This window comes from Cephus cinctus, unplaced genomic scaffold, assembly GCF_000341935.2.
Source record: "Cephus cinctus unplaced genomic scaffold, Ccin1 Ccin1_scaffold0215, whole genome shotgun sequence".
Lineage (NCBI taxonomy): Eukaryota > Metazoa > Arthropoda > Insecta > Hymenoptera > Cephidae > Cephus > Cephus cinctus.
Genome location: NW_014332933.1, coordinates 3,463,114 through 3,480,152, shown reverse-complemented (window position 1 = coordinate 3,480,152; position 17,039 = coordinate 3,463,114). Strand labels below are relative to the sequence as shown.

The 17,039-nt window shown below is 35.2% G+C and overlaps 4 protein-coding genes across 6 annotated transcripts; 3 read left to right on the top strand and 1 right to left on the bottom strand.

Annotated features, from left to right (window-relative positions):
* Nucleotides 1-80: 80 nt before the first annotated feature.
* On the top strand, nt 81-778 carry LOC107265271 (cytochrome c oxidase subunit NDUFA4). The gene is made up of 3 exons (XM_015734557.2): nt 81-241; nt 306-452; nt 523-778. The coding sequence occupies exons 1-3, from the start codon at nt 200-202 to the stop codon at nt 577-579; spliced, it is 246 nt and encodes an 81-aa protein (XP_015590043.1). The 5' UTR covers nt 81-199; the 3' UTR covers nt 580-778.
* Nucleotides 779-948: 170 nt separating this feature from the next.
* LOC107265267 (phosphopantothenate--cysteine ligase) lies at nt 949-2,874 on the top strand. Of its 3 annotated transcripts, none has more exons than XM_015734551.2 (7): nt 949-1,249; nt 1,347-1,477; nt 1,542-1,672; nt 1,742-1,839; nt 1,910-2,124; nt 2,207-2,389; nt 2,459-2,874. In XM_015734551.2, the coding sequence occupies exons 2-7, from the start codon at nt 1,349-1,351 to the stop codon at nt 2,642-2,644; spliced, it is 942 nt and encodes a 313-aa protein (XP_015590037.1). In that variant the 5' UTR covers nt 949-1,249; nt 1,347-1,348; the 3' UTR covers nt 2,645-2,874. The 3 variants fall into 3 exon arrangements, with proteins under 3 accessions (XP_015590037.1, XP_015590039.1, XP_015590038.1); XM_015734553.2 differs by having other exon boundaries at nt 1,332-1,477; XM_015734552.2 differs by having other exon boundaries at nt 1,328-1,477.
* LOC107265263 (vacuolar protein sorting-associated protein 16 homolog) lies at nt 2,836-6,912 on the bottom strand. Its single transcript, XM_015734546.2, has 17 exons — nt 6,673-6,912; nt 6,402-6,588; nt 6,196-6,324; nt 5,970-6,114; nt 5,788-5,915; nt 5,540-5,715; nt 5,095-5,467; nt 4,905-5,032; nt 4,691-4,835; nt 4,488-4,622; nt 4,223-4,384; nt 4,013-4,162; nt 3,706-3,953; nt 3,536-3,632; nt 3,362-3,465; nt 3,141-3,277; nt 2,836-2,962 (listed from the first exon to the last, which is right to left on the bottom strand). The coding sequence occupies exons 1-17, from the start codon at nt 6,726-6,728 to the stop codon at nt 2,952-2,954; spliced, it is 2,511 nt and encodes an 836-aa protein (XP_015590032.1). The 5' UTR covers nt 6,729-6,912; the 3' UTR covers nt 2,836-2,951.
* A 237-nt stretch (nt 6,913-7,149) lies between these two features.
* On the top strand, nt 7,150-16,949 carry LOC107265382 (protein artichoke). The gene is made up of 6 exons (XM_015734794.2): nt 7,150-8,125; nt 10,869-11,479; nt 11,557-11,730; nt 12,807-12,925; nt 12,997-13,143; nt 13,222-16,949. Exons 1-6 carry the CDS (start codon nt 8,121-8,123, stop codon nt 16,195-16,197), a joined length of 4,032 nt encoding a protein of 1,343 aa, XP_015590280.1. The 5' UTR covers nt 7,150-8,120; the 3' UTR covers nt 16,198-16,949.
* Nucleotides 16,950-17,039: the final 90 nt, after the last annotated feature.

The following is a 17,039-nucleotide window of genomic DNA, read 5'->3' as shown; positions in this document are numbered from 1 at the left end:
CCAGCATTAAGATGCCTTTTCAAATGATTTGCATTTGGCAGAAAATGTGTGCAATGTGAACGAGACATAACTTTGACCAAGATTCTAGATTCCGATCGAAATAAAACGTTTTCGGAACGTTGAGGTTGTATGTCTTGATACGTCTACTGCTACAGAATATTCAGTTGATCACGTAATTCTGCTGGTAAATTGCAGCAAGATGCAAGGGCTCAGCTTATCTAGCTTGAAAAAGCACCCCTCCGTAAGTAAAGATTTAGTGGAAAACTTATAAAATTAATTTATAACATCATTTTCTATTTTTATAGCTGATTCCCCTGTATGCCTGTCTTATTGCGGGTGTAGGTGCAGCTTGTGCTTATACAATTCGTTTGGCCGTGAAGAATCCTGACGTTACATGGAATAGTAAAAAAAATCCCGTGCCCCAGGAAGCCTACAAAGATAAACAGTATAAGGTAAAGCTCTCTAGCATGTTGATTTTGTTCTATGCAGAGCATTGAAGTACATCATACAAATTTTTTTCAGTTTATCTCTCCAGTCAGGGATTACTCTAAAGTTAAATGTCCTGCTCCTGAATATTAAAATGTTGTAAATATTAGACCATCGATGAGGATGTAGAATATGAACTACAGGATGACCTGTATAATACTTACACAGTTAGTCTTAAATATAACCTTGTACTAATCTATTTAAAAACCTTTACATTTTGTTGTTTCAAGCCCTATAGTTTATTATTTGGATTATACCTGATAAGAATAAATAGTTTCCGTAATATTCTTCATATTCATCAATTTATCTTGTGGAATATGTTGCTTAAACTTATATGAGAATGTAATTAATAAAGTACTATATTTAATAAAAGAATTGCATTATCTTTATTTGTATTTAATTAAAATAGGGGCAAAATTGCAGAATACAACTCCTTGAAGTTAGCTGTGGATTCTTTTTACATGTAGTTCTTCAAGAAGGAGTTCTATTCTGCAGTTTTACCAAAATATGTATTTTAATGTTTTTTACCATTGCACTGTGCTACATTTTTGAAATGGGAACTGATAGAAGCAATTTTTCAATTTGACGTGTCTTGCCGTATTGTGTTAACGCGGCAGCTCGAGCCAATTAGACGCATATTTAGAATACATTTATATGAAATAAATAATGATATTAACAAAATCTGATTCATACAAGTAATACGAATATTCAAAGTCAAAAAGAGGTATTTTGTTGTAATAAATATTTGAGGAATATTGAAAAAGTAAGGTTAATCACTTATATTTCACACTGATAGAATAGATAATTTTGCTCATAAATCTCTGTATTTATGTCCGATTAGTTACTTATACTTCTTACAGCAATGACTTCAAATTGGGAAGAGTTTTATACAAAACAAAAACCACCATCAGATTTGTTAGAAAATGAACATTTATTAAACAATTTTGCTGCACATCATTTGAAGGAGAATAACAAAGTAGTCTTAGTAACGGTATGTGATTAATATGATTTCTATTAAAAAGATACATTTTACATATATTTATTTGTTATATTAGAGTGGTGGTACCACGGTTCCATTAGAGCACAATACAGTACGTTTTGTAGATAATTTTAGTGCTGGAACTAGAGGATCTGTTTCAGCTGAATATTTCTTGGAGAACGGCTATGCTGTAATTTTTATGTATAGGTAATATGTTAAAGTAAATAAATAAAAGGTACATATACATATATACATCAATATAATTTTTCATTACAGAGTGAAATCTTTAGAACCATTTTCAAGACATTTTACTGCGCAGAAGTTTTTAGATATGCTTGATTTAAAGGAGGTTGATGGAAAACCGTCTATTGCAGGTTGTTTGTCTTATATTATAAGTATATACATTTTTTTACTAATTTATATTTATATTCCTTTTTGTTGCAGTATCTTCAGAATATACAAATAGTGTGGCAAAGGTATTACGTAAATACAAGGCAGCACTAGCTAACGGAAAATTGCTTCAAATTAGTTTCACTACTCTTTCTGATTATTTGTGGTTACTTCGTTCTGCTTGTCAAGCTTTAACAATTCTGAAACAACAAGCTATTTTGTATTTAGCTGCTGCTGTTTCTGACTTTTATATTCCATCGAATGAAATGGTAGGCTAACACTAATCATCATTATTGTAATGTACATTCAATTTTAGATAATATGATATTATTAATATTACATATTCCATAGTCTGTACATAAAATTTCATCGACGGGGCCACCAACAATATCTTTGCATTTAGTACCAAAAATATTGGAACCCTTAGTAAACTTATGGATTCCTGAAGCATTTGTTGTATCTTTTAAATTAGAAACTGATGAAAAACTGTTAATACCTAAAGCAAGGGATGCTCTGAAGAAATATAAACACAATGTATGTGATAATTCAATATTTATAATAGCATGACATTAATGAGCATTATTAACGTAACATATTTTTTAGCTGGTGATTGGAAATATGCTGCAAAATCGAAAACAAGAAGTCACCATTATTAGCGCAGAAAACAATTATGTATTATTGTTAACAAATGAACAAATTGCAAAAGGTGACGAAATTGAACGTTTAATCGTGTCTGATCTTATTGAGAAGCACAAGAATTTTATTGCATTAGCGGCATCTCGCATTTAATGTACAGAATTTATAGAATAAGAATAAAGGTTATAGAATGTAATTACACGTTGGACATTTCTCCACGTACAAAGTGACTATCAATGTTAATCATCAAATATGAACAACATTCACTTTATGATTTTTTAGATTTGTAGAATATTCTTGTTATCTTACGAATGTAAATGTTATAATTATTGTGTACACTTTGATGTCCTTGGATCTTATAAAATATATTTTTATTTTTTGTCCCGAGACAAATTTCATCTTACAACCAATTGGCTACTCAACGTTTCTATACAAATTTTAGTTCCACTTGGTAATATTATTACTGGCACACTAGAGAAATGCAAAATAAGTATATTATGTATTTATATATTGACAATTATATACATGTTTTTAGATCACATATGTTTAATCATATATCACTACTGTTTTCATGCATTCCATATGAATTTTATAAAAGAGTGAATATTATGATTATGATAAAATTTATGACATAATTAAACTCATTTACCATTCTTTAGACTAGTTATCATATAATTTATTTTATCCGCTAACTTTTTGTCAGAGGGCGAACATTGCGCTAGTACAAATGATAAAGCTGACACGTCTTTCTGGTCCAGTGCTATTTGAGCTGCTTCCACCAATAAACTGCACATGATACGAAAAAACATGAAGTAAATATTAGAGTATATATTATAGATTTAATACGCTCACTGGTATTGCAATACTTACTTTACTTTGGCCAAATATTTCACCTTCAACTCATCTTTTATTCTTGGTAGATATTTCATTGCTTCTGTTTCCTTGTTGTATTTCAGACACTCATCCATGAATGGCTGCAAACAACAAACATTCTCTTAATACTTAATATTTCGATATTTGTTTAATAAAAAGGATTTATAGTACCTCATAGCCAATAGGAGATTTTTTACTTTTGGAAAACTTCTCCATCTCATTCCACAGTCCTTTTTCGGCTAGACATTGTATTCTTAACCACCAGTATCTGATCAAAAAAAAACGTTGTTCTGTTTTGCATGAAGTTTTTAATTCAATAAAAATAAGAAATATAAATCTACCTTCGGTCTGGCAATTTATATTCGGATCGTAATTTATCGGCCAACTTGAGCTCATTTTGAAGAAGTAAAAGCTTGACTGTATCGTGAAGTGATTTGCCTACTACAGGCTGATCAAGGGTGTCTTCCAAAGATCGTTGATAGCGTAATAATTTGATTTGCTCCTCTGTCAATACAGCATTTGTATCATGCCGAGCAAGTTTAAAGTTCTCTTGCGCGGATTGCAGTAATGCATCCCTTGACATAATATTCTGTAGAAGTAAGTATTCTTCATATTCGTAAACGTAAGCAAGAAGTCATTTTTACTGACCTTTCGCTGATAGCTCTCCTTAATGAACCACAGCGCTTGAGAATGAAAATCGTCATATTGATTATAAATGTCACGCAAAGTTTCTCGATTGTGGCTTTGGCAATATTTTACATATAACGCCATAGCAAGCGGACAATGCATTATAGAGATCTGTAATGAATAAAATCATGATCAAATATTTGTCGTTATATCGAATAATTGGGTAATTACCTGAAAATCAGCCAGTGGCATATTTTCTCTGAGATGAAGTATGACAGTATACACCAAATCTGTATTCCCACTTTCCACAGCTTTGTAAAGAGCTGCACGTTCCTCTCCTAATCTTAACAATAGTGGTACTTGAAGCTGTGCTTTTGGTTCATAATCTATTAACTGTAATTATTTTACTATTTATTAATGAATTGTCACACAAGTGAAAATGACACTAGTAGAAATATTCCAGGTATAATTTAGATAACAAATACAAAAGTCTCACTTTAACTGCTAATTGTTTTCTACCATAATCTGCAGCTCGCATTGCAATTTCACTGTATGATACTCCTGGAGCATATCCCAGCTTATCTGCTATTTCTTCTGCAATTTGTTCTTTGTCTAATACAGTTTGTTTCACCTATAACATTTATTATAATTATAGTAACATCTTCATGGATATGTAGAGACATTGATAAAATTGTATACCTTGTAACAAGCCCAATGGGCTAATATTCTACTCTCACCATCAATTTCAGGTAACTGAAGGTGCCGAGCAATTTGTATACTTAAATAATAATGTCGTCTTGCTACGAGTCTGTCAAGTAAGACTTGACTCGTTAATAAGTTGAGTCTATTCTCATTAAGGAATGTACTTTTATGAAATTATGATAACAATCTATCATAGTTAAGAAAAGGATACTGTGTATATGTTAGGGGTATCCCAACAGCAGGATGTCTCACAGCATTTAGCACTCTTAATGTTCTACACATTGTTACATAATATGTAGGATCAATTGTGTTACTGAAACCCTTTCCAAATTTAGCTGCCTGAAAGAAAGCCATCGAATACAAAAGTCATCTTGTAAATATATTACTTAGCCGTTACTTACTCTCATCAGAAGTTTTTGAGTTTCAAAATCAAATTCGTGACCAGCAGCTTCCACACAATCATGTACTGCTTGGTTTAATTTATGCTTTACTAAATCTATATAGCTGTCAGCCTTGTGACTCCTCTTTTGAAATTGCTTTGAAGCCTCCAGTAAATAAGATGCCGGATCTGTGGAATTTATTCGGAAGATCTTCTGCACGACGCTTCGTACATTTTGTATCATTTCATGTGAGGAGGCTGAAAGTACACGCACACCATCGATTTCTGTCACAAGGTGTACTGGACCGTCATAACTGTACACTATATTGTCAGCTGATTTTCCTACTACCATTATAGTACTATTCCAACTGCATACTACTGCTTCTGATCCGCACCTGCAGAAAAATTATTATCCTTATTTGCATAGCGTACAGTTAAAGAAATTACTCAAAAAGGCAAAAGCGTACCATGCTAAGTCAGTCAGAGGTTCTTTTATGTTAGTATTGCATTCGCAATATTTTTCTTTCAGATCAACTGAGCCCAAATATAAATGACCAGTATCTGCGTATAGTGCAATATGCTTATTGTGTCCAGAAACAGCAATTGCTGTGACAATATTTACTTTATTACTGAAGAGCGTACTCTGTAAAGAAGATTACAAATAATCCATACTGCAGGGGGTTTAACATACGGTTTGTCTATGAGGCTCACTTACAAATGGAATAGGGGTTGTAGTTTGATACGCGTGATGTATTTGATAAATTCCTTCTTGATTCGAAAGTATAACTTGACTGTCTCGTTGATTTCGTACAATACACCATGCATTTATTGGTCCACCAAGTTCTAGAAATTGGATATGTCAGATAAGGAGTTGGATAAAATATATAGTATACTTACTTGGTATTTCGGGTAGTTGTCTAACTTTTGGTTCGGATATATTATTTACTAAAAATATCCGATTAGTAGAAGTTAATACAGCAACACCTGTACCATTCATTGTAGGGAAGAACTTGGCCTCAATTACTTTAGTCTCTTTTGCTTCCTAAAAATGTACAATACTTTATTGATTCTTTTAGATAAAATATCACACTAGTATTGAGTACTGCTCCAAAAAAGTTAATACATTTCCCAAACTGAATGTATGTTGGTAAGTGCCAAACATATCATATATAAGGACCATTCCATCATCTTGAACACATAGCAGCTCCTCTTGGTGTGACCAGCCAAGCAACACTATCTGCCCACTGCACCACTAGAAGGAATAAATTTAAAATGTAGCAAAATTGAAATAATTTAATAACAGCTTTCAATATGAACTATGGTACACACTTGCAGCTTTGCCATTAACTTTCCTGAAGAAGAATATAGAAATATGACAGGTTTACTAACACCCTGTACTTTAACCAGCTTTTTGGGATTACGTGTTACAGCTATGGAACCTCCAAAGGGAGCTGCTACCACGATATTGTTACTGTTTACTTCAGTATGGAAAGAAAGAGGATATAGCTCAAACTTTCTAGAAAAAAAAATAAAGGAAACAGATATTCAAAATCATTAGCGTTTAATCATCAATATTTGTCACGTAAGTAAACTTGGTTACCTGAAGTATATATCTCTTCCTAACGGAAACCAATCTGCTGTTAACATTGCAGCCATGATAAAAAAATGCTACTATAAAATTGTCAATCCTTAAGTAATTTGATTTCTTTACTGTCACTATATATAATTAAACTTTTTTGACATTTGACAGATTGCCGAATAATGAAACCATCACACCATCTTCTTTTGAACATGTTCTGTAAGACAGCAATTTTTTACCGGGAAACCATCTTACGAGTATCTTGAGAGACACATAAACCATAGATTATACAACATAAACTAGAAACAAAGTTCAGCAAATGTCATTGGACAAATCTTTAAATGGAGGTAACAAAATGTTCAAATAAAATCTATTTTATTTTATTTCTTTATAATAAACGATAATAAAAATAAAAATAAATACGTTATCAACATAAGCTTTATTTTAAATAAAAAATCTTATGCAGAAATCTGACATTTTTATATATGGCAAAACATTTAACAGTAATGTTACATAAATATTATTATCAAAATGAACACGATAAATAACAATTTCAGTTGCCCCTTAAAGGCTGCATCACACCAAGCATAAATATCTGGAGAGGAGGAGAAGTCAGGCGTGCTACAATTCCGACAAAATACTCTCCTTTAATTTTTATTTACTATCCAAAAAGTACATTCCTTAAACCTATCCTTTCCATTCCAGTAAACTCGCTTGGTCCTTTCATAGAGAGAAACAGTTCGCATACTCCAAATACATACTAATTCCACTTTCATACGAGTAACTATACCCTGTTACCAATACAAGTCTCATCAAGAAGGTATTCCAGAGCTCCGCATCCGTTCTCCTTGATGCAGCATCGTTCCATACCCAGCACATAACACAATCCCATGATCGGCGGTCAACGAGTTCTCAGCAAGGTATAAGTGACCGCAGTGAAAGGCTGCGGTCGAGAAACGCTTTTATGCGTTCGTTTTGTCTCTCTTCTTCCAACTCTCCGGACTCACCGGTTCTCTCATCTAGTAAACGATGGTAGTGGTAGTAGTTGCCTCATACCAGATTCCCCGTTATGTTGAAGTCCGCGGACCTCAGGAGAGGGCATGGATCACGCACTCAGAGTCCTCAAAGATCTCACCTTCTCAGGATCTCAGCCTCCGGCCGTAGACGTACTGATTTTTACTGCTATGTCTCCCCACGCGAATCCGTAAAGTGCCGTCCTCTTTGTACTGACTTGTAAAGAGCTTTCTTTGAGACATACGAGAAACTTGGCATAACGTGTATCCATCGTGCGTACACTTTTATACACAACTGTTGCAGAACGCGCTCACTCAAGTTACTAACGTGCATCATAAAGTGAACAAGTGTTTTATACGTGCAGCATCTGGTTCTCTCTCTTTCTCAGATGATACGTAATTTTGATCGAATGGCCAAGTGACGAATTGACCTCAAAACCAATCAACGATTCCACCATGGCGTAAGTCGATTCGTGTATCTTATATCGATTATAAAATATTTTGTTTAAAGTATTCAGAGGACCTTATTCACAAAATGTCTTATTGTTAGATAAAAAAAAAAGTTTGCAATAATCTGTCAAGCAGTAAGTATGAGGTAATCTACTCAATGATGTTGACTATCAAATTCTGATAAAAGCACGTGATTTTGCGAATATTTTGTCGAGTTAAATGAAATACATTGACTTTACAATTAGATTTTATGGTTAGAATATGGGCCAATAACGAGGTAGTTCTTGCCGTTTACTAGTGACAGAAGATTAGTCGGCTTTCCCTGGCTTCTTTTTCCACAAATTTCATCAATGGATTATCCCCTTTTTATCGCTGGTACCGTAAAAACATGTCCTTAATTAAGATGGGAAGTGAAGAAATTCTTACAGCATAGTTTCTTTTTATACGAAAAAGCGAGCCGAAAGATGAAGATACTATAACTGATGATAAAATTATGGTCTTCAGAGCGTAAAACTCATATATTCCTCAAGGACAGTTTATAAAATCGAAGGACGCAAATTTCAGCTAATAGACAAATAACTATTAAAAACGCGGAACAGCTAATTGTATGGAGGACTACGCTCGTCCTTCGGCTTCACGAAATGAATATGTAAAAATATCTAATCTATTAACCCTCTCACCAATACGCAGACAGCGAATCTATTTTGCACCCGAGATACAATTATAAAATTTGCATACATGTGGGAGCTCCTCTTGCCAGAATTCAGACACGTAGATTTTCTAAGTGCGTTCTATCATGCTTGGAATATCAAAATTTCAGTATAGTTATTATATTTCCTAACCTCTAAAAAGAAATTTTTAACGCACCTCATTATCGCCCAACGTCTCTTACGAGCATGTGCTGCAGGTTTTTGACACTATGTGTTATTTGTAATGAATAAAAGAACACCTTATATATTTACCTTGAACAAGGTCCGCTTTATCAAACGGTATTATGTACTGCACCCACTTTTGTGAAGCTCTGACACGAATACAAATAAATCTGAATACATTTAACAAAATGTTGAAAGGCTCATTTTCACGAAATTATTAATTTATTTTCATACATTGGATGTGCAGTGTTTTATGTATTAATAGTTGCATTTGAGAGATATAAGCTGAGTTACCGAGCGGTTAGACCTTACATAATATTTAAATGTCACTCGGGTTTTTATGCATTGATTCTCCAAGCTTGAGGCCATTCTAGTAAGATGAGCATAGATACTACAAGATTGCGTGAAACGCGGATATAAAATAATAGATGTTTAATGACCAATGTAAATTATAGATACGGGACAAGCTCGCATGAAGTAAACAAATCATTTTATTTATCACGCATTGCAAGGAAATATTAAAACTTTAGTAATGTATTTGAACACGTGCTAGCTGGTGTTTAGTGAAAGTTCAAGAGGAACATGCAGTTCTTCACTTACCTTCAACATTCTATGTGGACGTTACAGAGAAGTTAGCTGACTATGCCATTAAAATTAGTAATTTTCAGAACAATCTAATTTATGTGCAAGATGATCATAATTACTCGGCTCACTTGAAACAATTTCGAGTTTCTGAATCTCAACAAAGGACAGTGAAAATAATATGCAATACCTGTTAATAAAATTATACCAATTCTAACTACAAGTGCTGCATTGAAAGAGAAATTTATTATGCACTTGGTTACACCTTGGCGCAATAAAATGGCGTTTAAAGTTAAGCTAACATATACAAAGAAGAAAACAAACAAATAACATTATTATCGTATAAAAAGTCAATACTTAAGTCATTAGCAAAGATTTTGACAAAGTCAATCTATTAAAATATATCGTCCATTTCATTTACAAAAGCAACGTATGGGACCGCTAGAAAAATCAGTAAGCGTATCCGAGGAAAACACCTTGTTAATACAAACCTACGCAATGAATCTTCCCATAATCGAATTCCTGTAGCGGAAGCGTGGAAAATCGATTGAGAGATAACAAAGCGTACACTGATTTATCATAGTTTTCAACTTTCTACAATGAGACTGCCAAAACTCAAAACTATTTACGGTCGAACGATCGACTTCAATCTGAGACTAATTATCCGCCGTAAGTCCCGCGATACACTTCAAATTCTCACGATGAATTGAATTACTTTACAGTGAGATACAATGACAGACTGATATATTTGAAAAAATGAAATAGTAAGAAGCTTCCATGACGTTTCCAATATTACAAAAGGATTATGAAGAAATGTCGAAAGGAGTAACCGAAAATCGTCGTCACTCAAAAAAAGTTTACTCTGACAAAGTCATTGCGGTTTTTTTTATCGGTGAAATCTATTAGATTTTACTAGTAGAATTTGTAATCTAAGCTGCGGAATTCGCCGTTCCCTTTGATCGATCGACATCCGGACTATGATAAAAGATGCCACAATTTTAATTGGATGCACGTGCAAATCTTTCACGCGGCATAGACATAGCTGTATGTTTTACTTGAAGCATAGAGAAACATTCCACGCCTTTCTCAATTACAACTCTATTCCCTTTGCACTCTACAACAACCTGTTATATCTCTGTCGTAGCTTCCCAGTAGAAAGGCAGGAAGCCCTACCCCGTGCTTATACCTATATATATCCAGTTCCTCTAGACTAGCTTGCAGTTGCCCGTAGTGCAATCTGTACAGAACTTCATCCGCTTTAGATATTCTAAAGTATTTTCATGATAAACTTTTATTTCAGTTCCTGGCTGGTGTACGGTCTGATATTGGCTAGTGCAATATTATCAGAATGTGCACAATGGCGGCCCTGCGTAGAGCTCAAGAGGAACCTGAACGTTCCTTGCAAATGCACCTTATCGCCAAATCATCAAAGGGCCATCGTCATGAATTGCGACAGGATGATCTTCACTCGGGAGACCTTGGAAAACTTGAAGGATCAACCGATAGTTTCACTGAGTCAAACGCACTGCGGATATCAGAGTCTTCCAGAAGATCTTCTTCGCGCCGGTCTTCCTCTGGAGAAACTCGATCTCTCTGGAAATTTCATACACAGACTAATGGATCGTCTTCTGCAAGTTCAAAAGCATCTCAAGGAACTCAGACTAGCTGATAACTTACTTGGTGATAATCTCAACCCAATTTTCTCGAGCAATGAGTTTCACGAGATGTCTGAGTTGAGATTGTTGGACCTCCGTGGAAATGGCTTGAGAAGCATAGAGGAAGGGATCTTCAAGGGATGCTGGAACCTTGAGGAATTATATTTAGATAATAATAATTTGACGATGATACCAGCAGGATCGTTAAAGGGACCAAGAGCCATCAGAATTTTAACCCTAGCGGAAAATAATATCGGTAGGCTTTTACAACATTTTTAGTTTCCATAATTATATACTTTTATGATAATTATACTTTTTTTTTATTTCTCACAGCATCTCTTCCTCGTGGTGCTTTTTCAACCTTGGGAGAATCTCTGCTGCACATTGACTTGAGTAAGAATGAATTGTCTTACATGGAGGATGGTGCACTGTCTGGTCTTGGTCGTCTACTGTTCTTCAACATTTCCCACAACGATCTGACTCGTTTCAATAGCGACGTTTTCAAGGGTATGTTTTATTTATTTGTGATAGGAGAGAAAATGCGGTATACCTCCACCTTGGGAAATGGAACATTGTGAAGCGACAGATCCGTGCTATCAAATCGTGGGAATAGTTTGCAACTGGTATATAATATCCTGTCAGAGAATAAACCTGTGGTACAGTTATGACCTCGGAAGAACAATGAACTCTTGGTATATACTCAGGAAACGATTCTAGCAGGATTTCTTTATTGTGCACACGTGTTTTTGAATACTTCCTTATTTTCTTCAGGAGTATTCATTACTTCCTGTACGCTAGTTTTGTATTTCTTCGTTCTTAAGAATTTAACACTCAACTGCTGAATTAATTACCTATATATGGCTTAAAGTCAGAGTTTACCATATGAATATTTTAGTCCCCTTTTCAAGTCTTTTGTATCGTGTATTCAAACGTAGAAATCGTACAATTACATACAAGATTAGTTGGTCGTGTTCTAGCATGAGAGTTGATCCTGAAGAAAATGGCCTGGAGCCATACACTTGTGCGATCCATGAGAAAATGTCAGGCGATCTCTTTCTCCTGAATGTATTATGGGCATTGTCGAGTTTGTCTATCACTTTAAGAATCTCCTCTTTTTTTTCAGACTGCTTTCATCAGGACACTTTCACTTTGTAAAAATATATTTTAATGAGAGCTCCGTACTTTCTGTTCGAGTTGATATACCAGTGTGCTTCAGGTTTTGAATTACCTTTTTCTTCAATCTAATTTAACAAGTAATTTCTATGAGAACCGAATGTTTAAACGAGTAAAAGATCTTGAATGCATGGGAATTCGGTTGTAGCACTCCGTTATACAGGAATGTAAGTGTACTTGAATGACTCATAGTTAAGTCACGGTCGGTTGACGTCACGAATCTGCATATAGAACTCCGCCTTGTATGATATACAGACTCTTGACGTGTTTTTTATTTTGACAAATTATTCTTGACTAATATAACTAGTTGATCATCCTTAAGATGCGTACAGACTATATGTAATGTACTTTGATGGACGTATGACTACGTATTGCGGCAGCTATTCTATGGAGTTACATAATTTTTATAGGTGCTTACAATCTCCTGCAATTGGATCTCTCTGCAAATTTTCTGCAAGACTTTCCAACTGATGCTCTACGTCACTTAGAGGATTTAAAATTTCTCAATATCTCCAATAATTTGATCACTGTACGTTCAGTTGCATTCTTTTTTATTGGAATATTATCTTCCATCCAATGATTACAATTGATTATTTTTAGGGAATTGAACGTGCCAATTTAGCGAGTATGACTGAACTCCAAGTATTGGATCTTAGTAGGAATAATATAGCGCGTTTAGGAGTAAACACATTTTCCAGTCTTTCTTCTCTTATTAGACTTGATCTGAGTCTCAACGCACTAAGAACGGTATGTGATGTTATTTATTATACAAAACGACAGTTCGAAATTCTTTTGATGGTAATAGAGAAAACATTTTAATTACAGATCGAGGAATCGTCCTTCGAGGGCTTGACAAATCTGAAGTGGCTGTCCCTTCAAGATAACAATATCTTATTGATCCCGACTTCAGCTTTGGCACGATTACCATCTCTTGCTCATCTTCATATAGAGTTTAATCGGATAGCTGCTTTATCGTCGGATTTGATACGTTCTGCAGCGCCGACCTTAGTTACTCTTGGTCTGACGCGTAATTTGATTCGCGAAATACCGTCGAGACTGTTCTTTAATTTTGAAAGATTGACTAGCATTAAACTTTGCGGTAACATGTTGTCGTCAATTTCGCAAAATACCTTCACAGGTCTCGAAGACACCTTGTTAAATCTTGATCTTTCTTATAATCGATTGACAGCCGTTACAGAGCTTCCTTTGCGAAATTTGCTCTTATTGAATTTAGCGGGGAATCAACTAAAGCGAGTCTCTCCTGAGACATTTAAGTTTTTGCCAAATTTACAGTATCTAAACTTGAGTAATAATCCACTTTATGGTGGTTTCCCACCGATCTTCCCTTCGTCGTTAATCACCTTGGACATATCATACACCGGTCTAAAGATATTACCTTCTGTGCTATTTCTAAATCTCGAGTCTCTTGAGAAAATATCACTAGCAGGAAACCATCTTCAGGAAATTGTCGATGGTACTTTTCAGCATCTCTACAATTTGTCATCAATTGACTTGTCATACAATGCTATTGAGACTATAAAGAATAGTGCCTTCGTGGGACTCGTCAATCTTTACGAATTGAAATTAAGAGGCAACAGGCTGACCAGCTTCGTAGGAGAACATTTCAACACTGGAACTGGTCTAGAAATTCTGGATTTGTCTGATAACAGAATCACCACCATATCACCAACAGCATTCGTAATTCATCCGAGATTACGAGAGATAGACTTATCTCGTAATCGTTTCACGCATTTCCCAAGTGATTTTCTGAAGTCCCTCCAGTTCTTGGAGAAGGTTGATATATCTGGTAATATGTTGCGAACCGTGAATGAGTTCGCTTTTTCACAAATGGGACGCCTTCGAATACTGAATTTATCAAGAAACAAAATTGAATCGGTAGAAGAATTGGCATTTCACAATTCCACTCAACTGCAAATATTAGACTTGTCAAATAACGAATTGGAATTGCTCAGCGAGCGTACCATGGAAGGTGTTTATCGATTGGAATTTTTAAATCTGCAAAACAATAAGCTGTCTTCCTTGCCAGAAACTATATTCGATCCGTTAAGGATTCGTGCATTGGAACGAATTAATCTGTCTGGTAATAAATTCAACGAAATTCCAATTCGTGCTTTACAGAGACAATCTTCGTCTTTGTTCGGGCTAAACATTGCTAACAACAAGATGATAGAGGTTTTCACACAAGATATTGTGAGCAACGTCAAAGAACTAGATCTCTCCAATAATCCCCTGAGTGAAAATGCAGTAAGAGGCATTTTGGGCGAGGCAAAGATTCTCCGTTCCTTGAATCTTGCCAATACAGGAATCAAGAATATTACCAGGCTGGAGACGCCTTTCCTAAGGTATCTAAATCTATCAGGAAACAGTATAACAGATATGAGATCTCCAACACTAGAACGTACTACTCTACTAGAAACCCTGGACATATCCAAGAACAACTTATCAGATTTTAGCAATCTAATATATACATTCCGGACGCTACCAGTGCTTCACGTATTAGATATATCTGGCAACGACGTGAAGACCATCAATGAGAGTAGTTTCAATGGTCTTAACGCACTGCGTGTTCTAAGAATGACAAATTTAACAGATTGTATTAGAATTGAAAAGAATGCTTTTAAGCCACTATCTAAACTACGATCTCTCTACGCCTATGATTACCCACGACTTGGTTACTTCGACGTACAAGGTATTCTCAAGGACATGAGCAACTTGGAGGTTCTCGACATAGAGATAAAGGATTCTTCAGTAGGAAATGACCAGCTGTTCATCGAAACTCATCCAAAATTACAAGAATTGACCCTAAGAGGTGAAAGGCTTCGAAATATATTGCTCAGTGCATTGGTGGGAGTTCGTAGTTCAAGATTATACATCGGCCTGAAGAATTCTTCAATCGAGTCAATACCAGCAGCATTATTCTTCCCGGTTCCACGTTCTACCAAAATAGAGTTAGATATTTCCGGTAGTCAATTCTCAAAAATATCCCCACAACTATTGGCAGCGCTGGACGAGCGAAGTGGTACAGTGAAGCTGCTGGGTCTGGATACTAATCCAATAAACTGTGACTGTGAATCAAAGCATCTTTGGCGCTGGTTGAAATCATCCCGCAACGTCACTCCAATCAGATGCAAAACACCAGAGTATCTTTTTGGCAGAGTCTTTACAGATCTTCCAGAGGATTATCTCTCGTGCGATCACACGTCATCTACTAAGTTCCAAACAACTGAAACAACAACGTCTATGAAGTCTACGACTTCTGAACCTGAAATCATCTGGACTGTTGCACCCACTGCACATGATATGCAAAACAAGCACCACAATGGTGATCTGGCAAATTCCTCAACTGGAAACACAACCGGTACTGACGATACTCTGATCATTGGTATCGTAGGTGGCGTCGTGGCGTTTATAGCTATCGTCGTCATTATTATTTGCATATGCCGTATTAGGTGGAGCAATCAAGTCAATGAAGCTCGCATGGCAGCTATGACTTCCAGCATACACGAAGCTTCTGTTATCAGACCAGGCAGTACTTATTCAGGAAAAATGAACCAGGAACTTTATATGGGATCTTATAATGGATCGACTTTAGATCATGGTACTGGTATCGCAGGATCACCTGTACCTACAACGCCAGTTCAGATGATGCCATTTGTGCAACCTATGCATATGGTGCATCCTGTGCATGTTCCATCGTCTCAACAAATTTACGGGTATTATGATAATCCCCCTCTACCTATGTATATGACGTATTCTTCAGAAAATAAGTTCGATAGATAATCACGGTAGCCGTGGAAACGTTCGTGCGTTTTTTTTAAAAGCTTAGTCATTTAGAGAAATGCATGCAATTATTCATGTTCTTTTTTATGATGATTATGTGTACGTCGCATGTATTTTCCATGTGACAAGATACGCAGGTAATAATTATTGAATGTATTTCCGGTGCTTATTTTTATCTGCTGTTCCAATACTTCTTGTATGTACTAATGCAGCGATTACATCCACGTTCAGAGCTAAGCTAGAGTGAAAAAATACTTTGTCAAGTTTTTTAAGCTTGACTACGAATATGTATCGGTTTCATATTATAAATTATTTTAATTAGTACGCGTTAAATATTCGCTACGTAATATAATTATTGTTCTGCTACCAAATCCGTGAGACATTATAAATAGATGTAATTGACCTGTGTCAGAGTTACAAACAGAAATGAATATTCATGCGTGTTGTCTTCGCTGTATGTCATTGATATATGAAGATATTAGAGAACGGATTATAGATAATACGAATGTATTTTTATAAAGTATCTCTAAGAGCGAGTTTATGTTCACGCAGTAGTGTAATTTTATATTACAAACCTACATATTGTACATATTCATATCAAATGTTTTATTTAATTTATATGCTAATATAATGTAATTATTCATAATAATAAATTATGCGTAAGATTAAAAGTTATGCAATAGGCCATGATAAATTCCTTGATACGCATGTAATCAGAAATTGCAAAACGAAAAAAATGTTTGCTCATTTGACTTGTTTCTTCTTCTTTTTGCTCCTTAGTGGCTTTATGTCCTCAATTGAACTTGTCTCCTTGAATTATATGAAAAATAATTCGCCGATTG